The following is a 21111-nucleotide window of genomic DNA, read 5'->3' on the forward strand; positions in this document are numbered from 1 at the left end:
ACTTTCTGTGTTCTCAGAGAGCGGCAGGATGCAGACGGGCAGATGAAGGAACTGCAAGACCAACTTGAAGCTGAGCAGTATTTCTCAGTAAGGCACAAATAGTTATTTGTTCACTTTATGTATATTCGTATTTTCAGTATAGGCATGTAAGTGTACCATGTCCATGCATGGTATTGGGAGGTCAGAAGAGGGGTAGATGCATAGCTTTTGTTTGTTTGCCCTTGCTTACTTTGGTTCTGGGTTTTTAAAACAGCTTTGCTACCTAGCTGGTCTGCAGTTTGCAAACTTTCTGCCTTCACATCCTGAGTTCTGGGATTATAGTAGTTTACCACCATACCAGAGGTCTTATACAACTCATAAAAAGCAGACGGGGATTAGGGATGTAGCTCAGTGGTGAAATACTTGTAGCATGGAGGAGGTCCTGAGTTCAGTATGTAGCACCACAAAGAGAGAAAAAAAGTACTGGGCAAAAGACTGTAGATTGTGTAACATGATTGCTTTCTCCTGTTGGCTTGGTGGTAATATGTGTCTGTAGTTGCAGTTACCATGCAGGCTGTGATGTGTCACTTGAGCCACAACATTGAGACCAGTCTCCACAACAGAAGGAGAGACACTGTCTTAGAATAAGAAATCAGCTGTTAGCTGGGCGAGGTGGTGCATGCCTGTAATCCCAACACTCAGGGAGGCAGAAGCAGTGAGTTCAAGGCCAGCCTGGTCTCCAGAGAGTCCAGGACAGCCAAGGCTACACAGAGAAACCCTGACTCCAAAAAACCAAAAAAAGAAAGGGGGAGGAAGAAAAAAAAAGAAGAAACCGGTTGCTGTTGCTAAGACATAATTTTTAAAAAAGATTTATTTATTATATATACAGTGTTATGCCTGCATGTACGCCAGAAGATGGTATCAGATCTCATAGATGGCTGTGAGCTGCTATGTGGTTGCTGGGAATTGAACTCAGGACCTTTGGAAGAACAGCCAGTGCTCTTAACCTCTGAGCCATCTCTCCATCCCCACTAGGGCATAATTCAAAGCCTATGCTATTACCAGCCTGTGAAGCTGGTTAGAAGCATTACCTTTTGGAAGAATATGTGTTTGGGTTATTTTAAATACATAATTTTAAAGTTTATTTTATGTGCATTGGTGTTTTGCTTGCATATATGTCTGTGTAAAGGTGTTGGATCCTGGAGTTAAAAATAGTTGTGAGCTGTCACGTAAGTACTGGGAATTGAATCTCAGTCCTCTGGAAGAACAGTCAGTACTCTTAACCGCAGAGTCATCTCTCCAGCCCAAATATTTGCTTTGTAATGAAAGGAATAAAACTATTATTTGGCCTTTGTGGGCTTTTAGAGACCACCTTAAAAATATGAAATATTTTCTTCCTTCCGTCCCTCCTCCCTCCTTCTTCTTTTTGGTATTGTTTTGCTTTTGATTTTGTTTTGTTTTGGGACAGTGTTTCTCTGTGTAGCCTGTCCTGGAACTTGTTCTGTAGACCTTTGCCTCCCATTTGCTGGGATTACAGGTATATGCTACCACCACCCAGCAATGTGAAGTATTTTCATGTAGTAGTTCCACTGATCTGAAAGAAATAAAGAAAAAAATCAGTGTGTGTGTGTGTGTTTCATCTCTTCATTTATCCTACCAACTTGTATATTTAACTGTGATATCCTGTTGAAAGTCATACTTTTACATTAGGGATTGAGTTTGCTGGGGACTGGGTATAAGGCATGCAATCTACTGTACACTTGGGCTGCTAGCCAAATGTTTGTTTATTAAATTAGTAACTAGAAAATGGACAAACTCACAAAACTATTGGTTTCTCAGGAGCCCAAAACTACATTAAGAACATATTTGTATATATTGAGCTTTTTGCCTGGCTATGTTTTGAATGTAAGTCATATTCTTGAGACTAATAGACATGCATTACTGTTTTGTTACTTAGACCCTCTATAAGACACAAGTTAGAGAGCTTAAGGAAGAAAGTGAAGAGAAAACTAAGCTTTGTAAAGAGTTACAACAGAAGAAGCAGGATTTACAGGATGAAAGGTAAGGACAGGCCCCATCTGTTTTCCACCAACTAAAAAAATCTGATGAAAAATCAAGTAGACAAATCTTTTGCTTTCATATTGAAAATTGATCATTAAAATGCCATTTCCATGGGATCTGGGAACTTAGCTTATGTAGACTGTGTGCTTAGAATACATGACAGGTCCTGGGTTCAATCCCATATCATATGCCTACATTTTTTTACATATCTCTGAAATACAGAGACTCCTTGGCTGCCCAGCTGGAGATCACCCTTACCAAAGCAGATTCTGAGCAGCTGGCTCGTTCCATTGCTGAGGAACAATATTCTGATTTGGAAAAAGAAAAGATCATGAAAGAGCTGGAGATCAAAGAGATGATGGCTAGACACAAACAAGAACTTACTGAAAAGGATGCTACAATTGCATCTGTAAGTAAAATTCTTGGTGTTTTGGGAACTGTCAGATGTAAAATTTAAAATGGCTATATTTGTTAGCAGACTGTAACAGTCTAACTAAAGAAACATTTCCAAGGAAGCAGTCGGTCTTATGCTGTCAGTTGTGCAGACCTGAATTTCACAGTAAGGGGGGGTGAGTAGTTAACAGAAGGAGGTACATATACAAGACCTAGGTGTGTGCAGATAGTGAGATAAAGCCACTGGGAAAGGGCACAGTAAATAAATAGTTTTGGAGTAATGGAGTTTTTGAGCAAAAGGAATAATGTTAGATCCTTACTAGTTAGGTAAATTGTATCTAGTTTAAGGATCAAATGTGAAAAACAAAAACTGTAAGCCATCAGACAGACCTAAAACTACTGTGTGATAGAAGATAGTCTAAATAACAAAGAGAAGATGCTTGTATATATTTAACAGATGATTTTTGTCTATAATACATACAGAACTCCTGTAATTCAATAACATAGCTGAAACAATTTAGAAGAAAATTGACCAAAAGAGACAGCTCAAATACATAAGTAGTTGCTTCTCTTAACTGTTCTCCAGCAAAAGGTCAGATGAGTGTCATAGCCTTGAAATACTATTGTATACCCTTTTCATGAAGGAAAGAACCTGATGATTTCAAGTGTCTAGAAAGTCGCATTTTTCTTTACAACAAATGGAGAGTTAAATTCAGTCTGATAAGTGTAATATAGTCAGTAGTATGATACTCTCTGTAAATTTTAAGTATGCAGTATAACCCCAGGAAAGTCCACACAAAGATAACTATGCTAAACAAATTAACACATTACTTGTAGCCACATAATACTTACAAATAGCAAGCCCTCACATGTCTCCATTGATAAACAGTTGTGAGGGATGGAAAGATGGCTCCGTACTAAGAGCATTGGCTACTCTTCCAGAGGACCCAGGTTTGATTCCCTGCACCCACATGGTGGCTCATAGTTATCTTATAACTCCACTCTAGTTCCATGGTGTCTGATGCCCCTTTCTGGCCACCGAGGGCACTGAGCACACATGCTATAAAAACATGCATTCACGCAAAACACTCACATACATTAAATTAAAAGAATAAACAAAGCCTTTAATCCTAGCACTTGGGAGGCAGAGGCAGGCATATCGCTTTGAGCTTTTTGGGCTACATATGAAGTTTTGAGGCAGCAACATTTTTATCAAGGATAAGGCTGGCATGCTAATACAAGGGGAAGTGAAGAGGTGAGAAGTAGTCTACTGACCTCAATTTGGATTGCTGTTTGACAACTAAAAATGTGTAAAGTGATATATGAAGGTTTTTTCCCTCCCACTTCTATTTCTCAGCTTGAAGAAACAAATAGAACACTAACTAGTGATGTTGCAAATCTTGCAAATGAGAAAGAAGAATTAAACAACAAGCTAAAAGATACTCAAGAGCGTATGTATTAGCAGGAGGTAAAGCTTTCGGGGAATATACCTAATAGCTGCAGTCTGGTGTAACTTTAATGTTTCTGTTTATTTCAGAACTGTCAAAGTTGAAAGATGAAGAGATCAGTGCAGCAGCTATTAAAGCACAGTTTGAGAAGCAGCTGTTGACTGAGAGAACACTCAAGACTCAAGTACGTCATCAGAATGGAAATGTGGTTTTGAGTTTTGTTTCTATTCCTGTCACCTGTCACTTCTAGATTTATAGGGTGGAAGCTAGGCTTAGCACAGTATCATTATTTAAACAATTTCCTGATTTGTTTGTTTGTTTTGTGGGTTTTTTTGTTTGGTTGTTTTTTGGTTTTTGGTTTTTTTTTTTTTTTTTGTTTGGTTGGTTGGTTGTTTTTTCCAGGGAGGGGGTTCTAGAAGAAACTTTATTTGTATGGATGTGTCCCAAGCTTTTTATTTTTTGCTAATAGCCTGAAGAGTCAAGATGGTCTGAAAGGGCTTGTGCGATTATTGACACCCCTCTGCCAGCTCCCACAGTTAGTTGTATTTGTAGCATAAACATGTGGGTGAAAGTACCATTCTCTGTTATTGGATAGGGTACATTTTAGTGCCAATGCAGAATTTACCTCCTTCAGAATAGGAGGAGGAACATCTGCCTTTTAAAATCTCTCCTATAATAAAAGTTGAATTATAGTAGAAAGTGACTCAGATCAAGCCTGTAATTTAGTGGGGAAACATATCCAGGGCCTGGCATGTGGTAGGCAAGCATTCTACCTAAGCTATACTCATAGCCCTGTAAACACTTTAAGCAATCGTTCTCAAAAATCATGAGAAAGTGGGCAAGATAACTCAGTGAGTAAAGATTCCTACCATCAAAAATCATGAGGATGAGCTGGACGTGGTGGCGCATGCCTTTAATCCCAGGCAGAGGCAAGCAGATCACTGTGAGTTTGAGGCCAACTTGGTCTACAAAGAGAGTCCAGGACAGCCAAGGCTAACACAGAGAAACCCCCTAGAATATAGAAACTATATTAATAAAAGAAGTGTATTATTTGTACTATTTAAAATAAGGTAAAAGTATTTTGTGTGTGCATTTGTCATATGTGTGTTTGTGTTTATGTGTGTATACATGTGGAGTGTGTGCATTTGTGCATGCATGTGAAGACCACTTGTTGGCTTCTGGTGTCTTCCTGTATTACTGTATACTTTTTAAAAAATTATTTTCATTTATGTGCTTGTGCCCATAGAAGCCAAAAGAGGTTATTTGGTTCCACTGAAGCTGCAATTACAAGTGGTTCTAAGTGCTTGGTACTTAGGTACTTGGGTGCTAGGAATTGAACTTAGTTTTCCCAGAAAAAAAAAACGAAAGCAGTTTAGCCATTGAGCCATCTCTCCAGCCCCCCTCCACCTTATTTTTTGAGACAAAGTCTCTCACCAAATCTAGAGATCACAAATTGGGCAAGACTAGTTGACTAGTGAACCTAAGAGATCCTTCTGTCTCTACCTCCCCAACACTGAGGTTAGAAGAATGCACCACTCTGCTTGGTTTATGTATGGGTGCTGGGGATCTGAACTCTGGTCCTCATGCTTGTACAATAGACACTTTAGTGACTGAGCCACCTCCCCAAGCCCAAAAGTGATTCTATATAACCCTGTGTATAGGAAAGGAATTACTGGTGATTATGTAACTTGTTATTGATGAGTTTCTGAGAAAACATCAATATACCATATTTATTATAAGCTTATTTTTTTAAGGCTGTGAATAAGTTGGCGGAGATCATGAATCGAAAAGAACCTGTCAAGCGTGGTAGTGACACAGATGTTCGAAGAAAAGAGAAGGAGAACAGAAAGCTACATATGGAGCTTAAGTCTGAACGTGAAAAATTGACACAACAAATGATTAAATACCAGAAAGAACTGAATGAAATGCAGGCTGTAAGAATACTCTTTTACACTAAAAACTTTTTTTTTTAAACAATTATTTCCTTTTCTTTGGTTGAAGAACATTTCTATTAATAATTAATACTAAACCATGACCCACAATTACAATGTATATTTCGTCTGTTAAAACATTTTCTTACAGCAAATAGCTGAAGAGAGCCAAATTCGAATTGAACTCCAGATGACCCTAGACAGTAAAGACAGTGACATTGAACAACTGCGGTCACAGCTCCAGGCCTTGCATATTGGTATGGATAGTTCCAGTATAGGCAGTGGACCAGGGGATGCTGAGCCTGACGATGGATTTCCAGGTACACATCCTTGGTCAGCCCTTACATTTGCATTAAATTTAAGTCAGGTGATTGCTTTAAGTTCCACAACTGACTTTGCTCTTGAGAAAAAGCTTTATTTCTTTAAGGAAAAACCTACTTCTTGGACTACTTACTACTTGGGACATTTTAGACTTGTTTCATTAAAACCAAACAAATAATAAATTCTAAATGTTTAGGTGCTTAGCTCATATATAGTGCCTATCTGTTTTTTAAGCTTTCATTTTTTTCTTCTTTTCTCTCTGCCTTGCTTTCTTACTTGTGGGTATTTAGTCCATATCACTCAGTCACACACTATGGAATCCATGTCCTTCACCTACCAGCGTTCCTCTACCTCTCTCAATATTGCCACTAAGCCCTCCAGTTCTCACATACTTCTTGACTCTGACTCTGAAGAAGATTCTTTGCCTTACTTACCCATTTCATCGGAGCCTATTAGTACAGGTGATATCCTAAAAATCTTTCTGTCTTTGGAGTTCCCCCAGCTACTTAATTTTGTTTTTTTGAAAAAAAAAATTATAACATTAACTAACATCTACTCACTCTAACATGCTGTAAAGATTGTAAAGATGAAGTAGAAAATAAACTGCTGCATGAACTATAATTTGCTTTTAGGGCATTTTTCAAATAGCTTGTGATTGTATTGCTAGATCGTTTGATTTTTGCCAACTTTCCATAATCAAAGCAGTATGTTTTATATTCTTGAAAGTGCATGGTGTTATTTATTTTTAGTAAACTTTTCCATAGTTCTATATTGAGTGACACTACAGAAGAAAATAAAAACATATGACCTGTTTCAGTGAACGTGTTCACATTTACACTGAGTATATACATGTCCACAAATATACTAAGCCTTCAGAAAAGGCCCTGAGGTGAAATGATGGAGAATCCCAAATGCATCTTTTAAATTCACAAAGGTTCTCACTGATCTCTAGACTTCAGCTTCCTCATCTACATGAGGGATGGAATTGTGTGTATGAAGCTGTGGAGACATTGAGAACTTAGGTTAAAGCATCTAGTATAGTTAGTGCATAGCAGTTAAGATCTGTACTGGCTTGCATTATTAGAATAGTCTCTTAGAATGGCATACCCCTGCCAATTTTATTTGAAAAATACTGATAAAATTCATCAACACAGAATCCAATGACTTAAGATACATTTGTTGATTAGAGTATTACTGATTCTGATATTTTGGGGCTTATAAATCTTGGTTATACTGTTGCTTCTTAAGTATTTTACACAATGAGGATAGCCATTCAAAAACTCCGTTTTCTGACCACACCCTCATTTAAGAGCTTCCTACTCAACAGTGCACAGCATACCTCTAGTCAACTCTGTCTCCACAGGAAGAAGGAAGGGCTTGATATAGACGTGCAGTGAAAAGAGCTCGTGTGTTGTGAACTTTCCAGTGCATGAATTAAGCCAATGTGTATTCGATGTAATAATTCAGAATATTTATTTTTGATGTGATGTGACCTGGGTTTCGTTTTCTGGTGTGTAACATGCGTCTACTGATTTATTACAGTAATCTAGTACTGTATGGCCTAAATTCTAAAGGGCATTTTGTTAAATTCCTCATTATCAGGGGAAAATAATTTTATTTATCTTCATCTGTTATGCTTACTTACAGAATCAAGGTTAGAAGGATGGTTGTCATTGCCTGTGCGGAACAACACTAAAAAGTTTGGATGGGTTAAGAAGGTAATTAGTGCTTTTGAATATAGTTCCTTTTCCTTGTGGAGTTGTAGGATGGACATGCCTACACTTCCTGACATACAAAACCTGCTTACACTTTCTGATGTGGACTGATATGATTTTGTTTATCTCTTTGGAAGAATTTTTACTCTCCCTGGGTTGTTACTGAAACCAATTTTGAGGTCATTATAGAAGCTTCTTCTGGTGCTGTGGTGTCCTGGTGGGCAGCAGCTCTAGATACACTAGGAAGACCCTGTATTCCAGTGCTACTGTGTTCCTTGCTTACTTTGACTAAGTTGACACAGGTTCACTTTTTATATTGATCTCAAAGCTTAAAATACATGTGGTTTCAGTTTCATTGTTACAGAAAAATAAATAAAAATCTATAAGTAAGTTTGTTGCTACCTTGAGGAAAAGTTCCCTAAAACATCATTAGTACTTTTTATTTAGTTTCATAGCATATGACTTTATAACAAATAAAGAATTTCTTGTGGAAAAAAATAATAGTGTTTAGTACTTTCATCTCTTCCTTTCCTCTTTTTTTACAGTATGTGATTGTAAGCAGCAAGAAGATTCTTTTCTATGACAGTGAGCAAGATAAAGAGCAATCAAACCCTTACATGGTTTTAGACATAGAGTAAGTATCAGACTTACATTACAAGCCTAATGAGAAAGGGCATGATGACAAGCACAGTGCAGCTCTCCCTTTCCTAGTGTAACATTTCCCTATGATTTCCGTTATAGAAAGGTGGCATTATGTGGTGTGTATTTCATGGCTCTTTAGTACATGATTTTCTGACAGAAGTTCAACTTGGAATTTTCTCTGTCTTAAAAGTTATTAAAACAATAAAGCAAATTAGTCAGCCATGTTAACCCCTTTAATCCCAGCACTTGAGGGGCAGATTGTGGTGGATCTGTGAGGCCAGCCAGGTCTACAATATCGAGTTCAAGGACAGCCAGAACTACATAGTGAGACTGACCCTGTCTCAAAACAATAACAGCAACAAAACCCAAGCTAGTCTATGAGCTTTAACATGGGCCAATAAATAGCTGATTTCTAACATCTGGTATAAGATATCCAATGTAATAAATCCTTGGGTAATATTTTATTTATTCCTTTATTTAAAATTCTTCTATAGCAAGCTGTTTCATGTCCGACCTGTTACCCAGACAGATGTATACAGAGCAGATGCTAAAGAAATTCCAAGGATATTTCAGGTAAACATTTTTTGTTTTTCACTTAGAGGTTCACATGTGGCATGATGTTTTAGATTCCTTTCTTCACTGGCCTTGGCCTGCATCACATTACCTTTCTGTCTCAGCCCCAGTTGGGACAGTTGGTGCTGCTTTTGTCTGAGGCCAGCACTGTCCTCCTGGTTTGTTTATTGGTTTATGTTGTGCTTCTGAGCTGTTACCCTTTTGACAAGATTGGTTGTTGTTTTTTAGGGCATGAACCTACTCCTGTTTTGGTTTTATTCTCAACTCTGGAAATTTTAAAAATCTACTTATCAAGTTAAAAGCTGTGACACACAAATGCCTGTAATTCTAGCTCTGTAGGTTCAATGTTCCCTTCTGACCTCAATGGGCAGTTGTGCACAGACACAGATAAACAAGCATATTCACACAGCTTTTTAAAAAAATTTTAAAGCTCTGTATAAAAACAACTGTGCCTGATCCATTGTAGGGGAGTTGTGTCCCCCCCCCTCAAGTGCTTATGCTGTTTTATTTGGGTATTTATTTGCATATCTTCTTTTTCTTTTATCCCTCAACTCTCTAAACATCTAAAATTTAAATGTGCGTATAGTTCACCCATTTTTTTGTTATTCGGGAGTATAAACAATTACTATAGTTGTCATATTGGACTTCTGTTGTTTGTTTGGATAGGGAGGGACACTGGAGACTGAACCCAGAGCTTTGAACTATACTTCTAGCCTTAAATGTCCCTCCCAGAGGAGTGGGGGGTGGGGGGAGGCACCTAATTAAGTGAAAATTTGCCTTTTGTTGGCCTATTCTGATAGTTTCACTACAGTAAAGTAAAAGATAATAAATCAAAATTAAGGAGATCCTATTTAAACAGGTCAGTTCTTTTTGGTGTGAAGCAAAATGACAGTCTCGTGTCTCTTACATGAGCTCTGTCTTCCCAGGCTTTTCTACGTGCCAGGCAAGCATGCTACCACTGAGCCACACTCCTAGCTTACATAAACCCTTGATTAGGTAACCTGCTTAGGTTTGAGCATCAACTTCACTTTGCTCTCATTGAGTACTTTATCAGAATATGAGTAATTTATCACTTGATACATTAAAAATAACATAATGTAGGGCCTGGAGAGACGACTCCCATAAGACCTGGGTTTTTCTCTCAGCACCCACTTTTTGGGGATTTGATGCCCTGTTCTGACCTCTGGAAATCACCAGGCATGTATATGGTACACATACATACATGCAGGCAAAATATTCATAAAATAAATCTTTGGTGTGTAGTAGTCACTCCTGTACTCTTGGTGTTTATAGATTCTGTATGCCAACGAAGGAGAAAGTAAGAAGGAACCAGAATTTCCAGTGGAGCCAGTGGGAGAAAAATCTAATTATATTTGCCACAAAGGACATGAGTTTATTCCTACTCTTTATCACTTCCCAACCAACTGCGAGGCCTGTATGAAGCCGCTGTGGCACATGTTTAAACCCCCTCCTGCACTAGAGTGCCGTCGGTGCCACATTAAATGTCATAAAGATCACATGGACAAAAAGGAGGAAATCATAGCACCTTGCAAAGGTAAGTAAGGCGGTTTTTGCTGTACTAATTACTTGGGCTTGGATCATTTTAAGCACATTAATTCATTTCAAATAATTCCTTTTATAGTTTATTATGATATATCGTCAGCAAAGAATCTACTGTTATTAGCAAATTCAACCGAAGAACAGCAGAAATGGGTTAGTCGGTTGGTGAAAAAGATACCTAAAAAACCTCCAGCACCAGACCCTTTTGCTCGATCATCCCCTAGAACCTCAATGAAAATACAACAAAATCAGTCTATCCGGCGGCCCAGTCGACAGCTTGCTCCAAACAAACCAAGGTAATAAATAAAATATGGTAAAATTGAAGCTGCTTTTTAAAAAATTGCTTTTTATATTCAGGATAAAGCTTTGATAACTATAATTTTTCCTTTGTTTGATATTTTAATGAGTCATTGGAAACCAAATATTTTAAACTTAAAGTATACATGTCTTATATTACTTTGCTACATAATCATACTATTTTTAGCTTTAATAAGCACATGGACTGAGTAGTGGTTTGGAAGATGACATTAAGATTACATATAGGGCCAGGCAGTGGTGGCACATGCCTTTAGTCCCAGCACTCGGGAGGCAGAGGCAGGTGAATCGCTGTGAGTTCAAGGCCAGCCTGGTCTACAAAGTGAGTCCAGGACAATCAAGGCTACACAGAGAAACCTGTCTTGAAAAACAAACAAAAAAAAAAAAAAACCAAGGATTACACATTGACTGTCGTATGTCAGGTCCACACATACATATTGCAAACTTCTTTTACTTAGATGACCTAAGAGGCAGAACTGAAAGCGGCTTCCGTTTTAATTCACATCCATAAGTGCGAAACAATGTTTGCGACTTAAAGAGCAATACAGTGCAGCTTTAAGTCCACATGCAGAGTGACATGGGCATTGCTTGGAATTGAAGTGGTAGTGTGATGGGAGAAACGTTGAAAGCATTTCTCATATTGCTGCACTGACTTCATTTAATTATGCATTTGGATTCAGAAAAGCAATTTTTTCTTAGGTAAGACAGCATTTATAAACATTGTTTCTCATTGAATGTGAAGGTTTGGTTAGCATGGACAAAGCTTTAATCTAGGTCAGGGATCTAATTTTAGCCATCATGTTGCCTAACATAGGGCCTTTAGTATATGAGTGATAATGTGTACTGTTACCAGACCACAAGCTTCTCAAAACAACCTTTTTGGAAGTAGTATCTCAAGGAAATAATTTAGAATGACAAAGGCAGAATTGGTGTTTCAGCAGTAAAACGGTTGGATATTTTATATGTGCAAACTATGATACAAATGAGCTGAGCATGGTGGCACATGCCTTTATTCCTAGCACTTGGGAGGCAAAGGCAGGAGAATCTCTGTGAGTTTGGGTCCAGCTTGGTCTACAGAGTGAGTTCCAGGACAAAACAGAAAAAAAAAAAAAGATAAAATTAATGCAGAACAGTGACTATATGATAGTAACTAAGCTAAAGGCCTTTTGAGTCTTACTTACTGAGCCCACGCGCGCGTGCGCGCGCGCACACACACACACACACAGAATGAGGGAGAGGGAAGGAGGGGGAAGAACAAACAATTAAGAACAGGTCCAAAATGTCCATAAAGGAGGCCAGAGAGGTGGCTCAGCAGTTACAACCAACTACTATTCTACTACTCTTGGGGAGGATGAAGTTAGTTCTTACCACTTGCTTCAGGTGGCTCACAACTGCCTATAACACCAGGCCTGAGGTATCCAGCATCCTTTTCTGGACTTGCACAACTACACTCACTTGCACATATAGACAGAGAGATACACACACATACACGCATAATTAAATTTTTTTTAAACTTAAAAGAATTGAGAGACCCTGGAGGCTATTTTGTGTGTACCTTGTGTAAAATATCTGAAATTTAAGTTTTTGTCATCAGTATTGTGTAACTGCTAATGCATATATGCTGTTGAGAACCATTACAGTCTCCCATGGCTCGTACTCCACACCTCAGATGGGTAGCATTAAAGAGTGTAGGTTTATTTAGTCATGGTTTTGGAGGCTAGCACATGTAAACAGCATGGCATTGGCGAGGGCCTTTTGCACCATAACCTGGCAACGGGTTTCATGTTACAAGACACAGCAAGCTTGCCTGAGAAAGCTTGCTTTATGTAACAGAACTAACTTCAGGGAACTGATTGATCGATGAAATAACTTGGTCACCTCCTTAGGGTCTCCTCAGCATTGCTACCTGGGGATCACATTTCCAACAAACAGATCATAGGTCATATCCAGACAGAAATCTGCCTGTTTCTACCTCCTAAGCACAAAGAAAGATTATGTGTCCAAGGTTACAGTTGTAAGCAGTAGGTCCAGGTTTCAGAGTCTGCACTCTTAGCTGTAAATTCCACTGTTTGATAATGATGTAAACAGAAATTGATGGTTTAAAAATGGGCTTGGAAGTACTACTTTTAGAGTGTTTCCTTGGTCAGGTAGTGCATGAGTTTAATCTTAGCACTTGAGAGGCAGAGGCAGACAGCTTGCTGTGAGTTCAAGGTCTACATAATGAGCTCCAGGCCAGGTGGGGCTGCTTAGTGAGACTATGTCTTGAAAAAAAAAGGACTCAACCTTGTTGAGCAAAGGAATTATATTAAAACCATACTTTTTTGTTTTGTTTTGTTTTTCAAGACAGGGTTTCTCTATGTAGCCTTGGCTGCTGTCCTAGGATCACTTTGTAGACTAGGCTGGCCTTGAACTCACAGCGATCCAACTGCCTCTGCCTCCTGAGTGCTGGGATTAAAGGCATGCACCACCACACCCGGCCAAAACAATACTTTTTTTTTTTTTTTTAATTAATTTATTGTTGTAACATCTCAGTGGTTATCCCATCCCTTGTATCCTCCCATTCTTCCCCCCCCCCCATTTTTCCCTCCCCTATGACTGTTTCTGAGGGGGATTACCTCCCCCTGTATATGCTTATAGGGTATCAAGTCTCTTCTTGGTAACCTGCTGTCCTTCTTCTGAGTGCCACCAGGTCTCCCCCTCCAGGGGACATGGCCAAATGTGAGGCACCAGAGTATGTGAGAAAGTCATATCCCACTCTCCACTCAACTGTGGAGAATGTTCTGCAAAACAATACTTTTTATTTGTAATGTTATATTATACTGAGCCTGGGAGAGGATACAGTGCCAGCTGGTAGAAAATGGTAATGTGATGTCAAAGAGGAAGCCTGAATCCAACTAAGAAGAGATGTGTAGAATTTGCTGAAGAACTTTGACTTAAATGTTTAAATTTAAGTTTTTCAATAACATACCAACATCTAAACTGAGCTGATAGTGAAAAAATGTAAAGAAGAAAAAACTGAGTTCAGAAACATTATATTTTTAGCTTGAAATAACCAGAATTAGCTGACTGAATGGAAGAGAATGAAGTGTCTATATTTTAAAATATAAGATTGCAATATTGGAACTGGAGAAATGGCCCTGTAGGTAAGACCCATGTGCAAGCATGACACCTGAGTTCCATCCCCAGTATCCCAAGTAAAACTTGTGAATGATAGTACATGCCTGTAACACCAGCATTTGGTACCAGAATAGGGTTCTGGGAGTTTACTAGCCAAGCAGCTTCTCCAAAATGGTGAGCTTCCGGTTTAGTGAGAGATCCGATCCCAAGGGAATAAGGCATTAAGTAATAGAGGAAGACATATCCAACATCCTCCTCTGTTGTCCATGGAATCACACACGCACATGACTGTGACACTGGCACATAAGTCAAAAGACATCAAAAGGATATAAAATACAGATTTCCATAAAATATCTGTAACTAGAGCTTAGGTATCCAGAAAAGCCTACTAATTTCAGTCTTCCAAATATTCAACACTTTTGAAGGAGTGATTTGGATTGGTTTGTCTACTTTAAGTTTATAATCATGAGCCTTCTCTGTCTCTCTTCTTTTCCTTCCATGGCTTACAGTTCTATTGTAGAAAGGTGTTACCTGGGCATTCTGAAGGGAATATTGACAGATGTTGAGCTTTGATACTTCCCAGAATGAGTGTCAGGATAATTTCTCAAAATTAGGCATCTACATCAAAAAACACTCTGGGCTGGGCTGGGCGGTGGTGGCGCGCGCCTTTAATCCCAGCACTCGGGAGTCAGAGGCAGGCGGATCTCTGTGAGTTTGAGGCCAGCCTGGTCTAAAAAGTGAGCCTAGGACAGCCAAGGCTACACAGAGAAACCCTGTGTTTTTGAAAAAACAACAACAGCAACAAAAACTAAAAACAAAACAAAACAAAAACAAAAAACACTCTGGTTAGTTAGGCATGATAGCACATGCTTGTAATCCTAGCATTTGTGAAATAGAGGCAGGAAGATCAGGAGTTCCAAGCTAAGACTGGTCTACAGTAACTTTGAGGCCAGCCTAGGCTACATTAGACCTTATGTGGTAAAACAGAAACAAAGCAAAACATTATTCAGGTTATTTAAATGTGCAAATACTGGGGCCTTCCTACTTCTATCAATCATATCCTGATTGCAGAACAAGGTCTGAGAGTACTTAATAGGTAAATCTTATACACTAAAGTTTAAAACCACTGACATGGTAAACAGGTGTAACAGTGGGGACCAAAGGTTCCATGGCACAACCTCATGAGCATCACAGTTATAATAATTAAAGGCTTACTCACCTCCCTGATTGAAATAAAGGTGATTGCAGTGTTACAGTATAGGTGCTTTAATTGGGAAGAACAGGCCTGGGGTGCTGAGATGACTCAGTGGGTAAAGGTACCATCCCTCAAACCTACATGGGTTTGTACAAATTGTCCTCTGACCTTCAGGCAACTTCCATGGCATGTGTATATTGACACACACAAAAGAAATAAATGACTTTGTTTGTTTGTTTGTTTTTGTTTTTTGTTTTCTCAAGACAGGGTTTCCCTGACTGTCCTGGATTCACTTTGTAGGACAGGCTGGCCTCGAATTCACAGGGATCTTTCTGTCTCTGCCTCCCGAGTGCTGGGATTAAAGGCATGTGCCACTATGCCTGGCTATGAATGTAATTTTAAAAAAGCAGAAGTTGTCTGTGTAATCTGAAGAGAAGATAGAGTATTAATTTTAAAATATATTTTAATTAAAAAGTGGGCTGGAGAGATGGCTCATTGGTTAAGACCACTAGCTGCTCTTCCAGAAGACCTGGGCTTCTAGCACCCACATAGCAGCTCACAACTATCTGTAATTCTAGTTGCAGAGAGTATGACACTTTCACACAGACATACATGTAAGCAAAACACCAATGCACATAAAATAAAAAATAAATTATTAAAAAGAAAACATTCGAGTTCCAGCCATACGAGAACATAGCTGTTGCTGACCCACTCAGCAGGTAGGTGTCTTCTGGAATTGAGAAAACTGTGTTCCTGTCGTTGCTTCCATTCAAAAGAGTTTATTGTTTTTGATGTTATTTATTAACAATTGTCAGCTGGTAACACAGCTTTTTGTACTTACACATTGAGAATCAGGGTAGTTACATCTTTTCTGGACAGTAGGCATGAGTGAGAAGAGCAAATTATGTTCTTAGCTCAGACAGAATCTGTCTTGGGTTCCTTCCAGTGAACCTTTCTGCAGTGTGCCTGGCCAACACGAATACACCTGCATATAGCAGTGGAGGAACTTTCCTGGGTGTATCCATCTGAGCTGTTGCCACCCTGCTCCTGAAGGGGAAGTTAGAGCATGCGTAGCACATGCTAGCCACAGTGCTGTGGTCCACAGTCTAAATGATAGCGCATATAAACTTGTGAACCTCCTGTTACAGATTGCTTGATTTGGCATTTAAAGACTGGGATTGGTCATTTGATGATGTTGATGGTGATGATGATGATGACGATGTGTTTGATTTCTGAAGAAATAAATGGGTAAATCAAAAAAAGAATGAGTTTTTAGTACTTCCCATGTAGTGCATGTGGTTTGCACTTGATCTTTTTCTGGACTAGTTTTGAAATTTTATGATGTTTTTAATAGGATGTATATAAAAACTAGTTTTCAGAAATAATGTTTATATTTCTAACTAGAATTTCCATGGCAAGTGAAATGCTATGTTCAGATTCTGTTTGTTTGTTTGTTTGTTTATGGATTTTTGAGACATGGTTTTTCTGTGTAGCTCTAGCTATATTGGAACTCTGTAGACCAGGCTGGCCTCGAACTCACAGAGATCCACCTGCCTCTGCCTTCCAAGTGCTGGGATTAAAGGTGTGTGCCACCACCGACCAGCTATGTTCAGATTCATTATTGGCTATCAATTTTCACTATTGTTGGAATTAAAATATTTTATCTTAGAAATTAAGCATTTAGAAATAAAAAAGGAACAAATATATTCAGAGAATTAAAACTTAACAATGTTTTTAGTCTCAGACTAGTTTGTGAACATAGCATGGGTTTGTTGTTTGTTTGTTTTTCTCCCTCCTTTTTTCTCCTTCCTTCCTTCCTTCCTAACTTGCAAAAATAGAAGCCATAAAAACTTTTTAAGACTGATACGGTGCAATGAAGTAGCTCTTTCTGATTTGTCTTTGTGATGTGGAAATTTAACATTACCCTTGCTAAAAAGAAGATGAGTGACATGGAAATATAAAATCAGGCATTGTAGCCCACTTTGAATACCAGGCTTTTGGGGGGGGACAGAGCAATGGAGACTTCAAGGTCATCTTCAAGCTGCATAGTGAATTTGAAGCCAGTCTAGGGTACATAAGACCTTGCCTCAAAAAGAGCACTGGGTATTACAACATGAAAGACTGCAGTTCCCACTCAGCAGGAAAGACTTGTGAGATCCATGCCAGACAAGCCTGAGGAGTGAGACCCTGCCTCAGAGGACAGAAAAGCAGAGTGTAAAATGGTTTGCTTAATAATGACATTGAATGAAAATTAAACCTCCTAACTTTAAATCATCCCACAGAATAGACACATAAGAATGTTAAGTGAACAAATAAATACATTTTTTAGACAAAGAAGTAACCTGTGTCAGTTGAGCACATTGTGAGGGCATGCTCTAGCTACATCATGCTACATAGCACTGTGAATGTCTGTACATAGGTATACCACAACATGTTTATTCCTATTTCAGTTTCTTTGTTTTGTTCTGTGATAGGACTTTGGGCTTGCTAGACAAGTGTTCTACCCCTAAGCTGTATTATAACAGCTAGAGTCTACCCCTTTACTTCTATTTTATAGCTATGAAAAAAATGTGACCATAAATCCTGCTCTTTCAGCTACATAAGGTAGCTAGTAGCTCAGCGCTCAAACAAGGCCTTGCTGTAGTGCTTTGATTAACCTTAATATTGCCCATTAACTGCATTGAATGTTTGTGGCCAGTGGGACTTAGAAAATCAATTGTTGTATTTAGAGAGAATGTAATTGCATGTACTGAAAACTAAGAAAAGTAATATAATTGAGTATGTTAATGCATGAATTGGGTTTTAGAAATACAGAGGAAATAGAGTTTAATGATAAAAGTGAAATACATTTTCAGGGAATTTAATAGTCTCTTACTTAACTGTATCAATTAACATTGTTTTTCCTTCCTTTCTAGCTAACTGCCTTCTATGAAAGCAGTTAAATTGAAGGTGATCATATTCTTCCAGCCACAAGACTGAAATATGATTTCTCAAAACTTAACTAAAAAGCTATATTTTACTGAGAGACTGATACACACACAAGCGCAAGTGTGTGTACATGTTCACACACACATACATGTACATATGCACACATGCGTGTGTGTGCTTCCTTCCCTCATGAAATAATTACAAATTATGGAGAGGTTTTCTGGGCTGCTCTGAAACAAATTAAACGAACAGTGATTGGTGAGTAAAGGTGTCATGCAACTCTTCCAGACTTGGCAGTCACACTACATTGCACAGCATTGAGAAGAATTTAAAGAAATCACATTTCAGCTTCAACAGGGTTTTCACCAGCACATTAGCCAGAAGAATTTTGGGATGAATCCTACTACAATGATGCTGACTGCATCTTTAAGAGTGACCATGATGTTGTGTTCATGTATGTATGTACATATGAGTTGAGCCTCATATGTGTGTGTGTATGTGTGTGTATGCAGATATATATATATACACATATATATGTATATACACACACACACACACACAAACACATTGTACTGTAATACTGCAAGGTTTTTTTTACCTTACCATTTTATTTTTTATACACATTAATCAGACATCATTACTTCAGTTGCAACTATGCACTTGTGTAAAGCCATAATGTTGGAGTTTATATCCTTCATTCATGTACTTGATAGGAGATGCATGTTTGTGTAAACAGTAACTGTAACAAAGTTTGAAGTTAATTATTCCAGTTTCCTAATGCTTATAGTAGGCAACTTTACCCATTTTGAATGCCTTAATTTAATTTTCTTTCCCCCCCAAATCTAAACCCTTTTCTATATTTAAGAAAAGAAAGAACAAGTGTTTACCAGCTCTTAGGACGCAGCTTGCTTGTGGGGAAAGTAGTGCACTATTTTACATGTAGTAGTTATGTCAGTGTCAGCCTATTTGATGTATAATGGTTTTTAATGTATTTGGTCATAGAAACAATAATGGATTATATTGAAACTAATGTGTGTGATATACATCTGTTATTTTTTTCATCCCTTTTTACAGACTTCAACTAGTCTGTGACTACAGAATTTTAAATTTGCTGATTACCGTAGATGTGTTTTTATTTATGGTAAAGACAGTTTTTTCACATTTTCATTCAAGATTCAGAAATTGTCTCAAATATATAAAAAAAACTTAACATGTACTGTAGATATATTTTAAATATTTAAACGTGTTCCTGAAACAAACAACTGTATATGGCAGTAATTCAGCCTTGATATGTTGGAAGAGGCAGCCTCAAAAGCGCTTAATTTGATTTTTATTATTGGATGCTGCTGAGGTTAGAGAACAGGTGGGATCTATCCTGCTATGCTACTGGCCCAGGTAAGTGAGCTTAACCGCACAGCAGAGTGCAGCAGTGGGCAGCAGCAGGTTCTGTACATATTTGAAGTTCACTATGGTAGTGAAATGTTTGCCTGATATTTCAGTGAAGCCAGTAAACATTTTTTATTGCTTCCCTCTGGGGTCAGTGAAGAGATGTTGTAAAAAGTTTGATTCTTGTTATAGATACTATTGTGGAAATAGTGGCCTTTGGCCTAGTGATATACTAAATCCAATTCTGTGACTTTCAGATGGCCCAGTTGCATCTTTCATGCTGTCTGTTAAGACTATGTGTGCATGCCATTTCCCTGGAAGCAGCTGTGTTCTGCAGCTCTGGTTTGGAACACAGCTTCTTTCCTCCCTCTTTTCCTCTCTTCCTCCCTCCCTCCTTCCTTCAGATTTAAAAATGAAAATATATAAAATTTATATAGAAGAACTATTTCCATTCATTAGAGTTGTTTAAAAGGAGACTGATTTAATATTTTATATAAAGATTTTGTTACAATATGGGAGGTTCTATCCTATTCTGAATTGGAGAGTATATATATATATTTTTAAATAAACTTTATTAAGGTGAAATAATGTCAAGTTTACACATGAATAATTGAAGTATTTCAGTAAAAAAGGCAAGAGTTTAAATTTTGGATGCTGTGTGTGTATATATGTATTAGAATTTGAAGAATCATGTTGTGATGCAGCTGTACAAGGCAATTAATGTGAAGGATTCAGGGGAATAAAACATTCTGAAGGGTGAAAAATCTCCATGGAGCTTCTTCACATATGGTTTAATAGGGATTTTTAAGGTCATTTGTCCAACTGACAGAATTTTGTGTAAAAAACATGTGACCTTAGGGAAGTATTTGCTTTTCCTTGCATGTACTTGCCATCCTCCCCCCCCCCCAAACCAATAGCCATTACAAGAGCAACTTGATTTTGTCCCAGTTTCACTTTTTCTTGACCCCCCCCCCCCGCAACCTTCAATGCTTAGCAGGACAGATACAGTGTCCTTTGTTCATTTTCCCCCCAAGAGCCATGAAAACTCCAATTGGTACCTAAAAGACAGGGAATACTGGGTTTCCTTAGTTGGATGCTATACTTTTGCATTGTGGAAACAAAAAAAGCAAAAAACTTAAGTACCAGTATTAATGTAAAATCTAAGCATTAATTTCCAAAAATATTATCTAAAAGCAAGTTTTTTGGTTTTTGTTTTTGCTTTTTTTTTTTTTTTTTTTTTTTTTTTTTTTGGTTTTTGGTTTTGGTTTTGGTTTTGGTTTTAGAGAACCTTTCTGAAAGTTTAAAATGCCCTGATCAGCTAAAGGACAGGCGGGTTAGTGATTCTAAGGGAAAGCTGGTGTTTGTGGCCAGCCTGTGAGAGGCCACGGGCCCTACAGAGGCTTTCATTACTTCATGATCCTAGTGAGAAGTGCTGGAGGCTGCCAAAACAACTGAAAACATCATGCTGCTGCTGTCGTCTGTTAGGATTCCCAGGGTAAAGTAGAGAAACTCAGACACTAATTAGCCTTACAGTCATGCTTTAAGCA

At 38.2% G+C, this 21111-nt stretch overlaps 1 protein-coding gene across 1 annotated transcript in view; it reads left to right on the forward strand.

The window, feature by feature from the left end:
* The window catches only part of Rock2 (Rho associated coiled-coil containing protein kinase 2), a 92084-nt gene extending 73619 nt beyond the window's left edge, over window positions 1–18465 (forward strand). Inside the window, exons 21-34 of the mRNA XM_051143703.1 lie at window positions 18–87; window positions 1937–2040; window positions 2263–2449; window positions 3791–3884; window positions 3971–4065; window positions 5636–5815; window positions 5964–6132; window positions 7781–7851; window positions 8394–8482; window positions 8985–9063; window positions 10357–10618; window positions 10706–10919; window positions 16399–16498; window positions 18166–18465. Coding sequence (XP_050999660.1) covers window positions 18–87; window positions 1937–2040; window positions 2263–2449; window positions 3791–3884; window positions 3971–4065; window positions 5636–5815; window positions 5964–6132; window positions 7781–7851; window positions 8394–8482; window positions 8985–9063; window positions 10357–10618; window positions 10706–10919; window positions 16399–16486 — 1702 coding nt within the window. The 3' untranslated portion in view covers window positions 16487–16498; window positions 18166–18465. The remainder of the gene's footprint in view (window positions 1–17; window positions 88–1936; window positions 2041–2262; window positions 2450–3790; window positions 3885–3970; window positions 4066–5635; window positions 5816–5963; window positions 6133–7780; window positions 7852–8393; window positions 8483–8984; window positions 9064–10356; window positions 10619–10705; window positions 10920–16398; window positions 16499–18165) is intronic.
* The last annotated feature ends 2646 nt before the right edge of the window (window positions 18466–21111 follow it).

This window comes from Acomys russatus, chromosome 1 (genome assembly GCF_903995435.1).
Source record: "Acomys russatus chromosome 1, mAcoRus1.1, whole genome shotgun sequence".
Taxonomy (NCBI): Eukaryota; Metazoa; Chordata; class Mammalia; order Rodentia; family Muridae; genus Acomys; species Acomys russatus.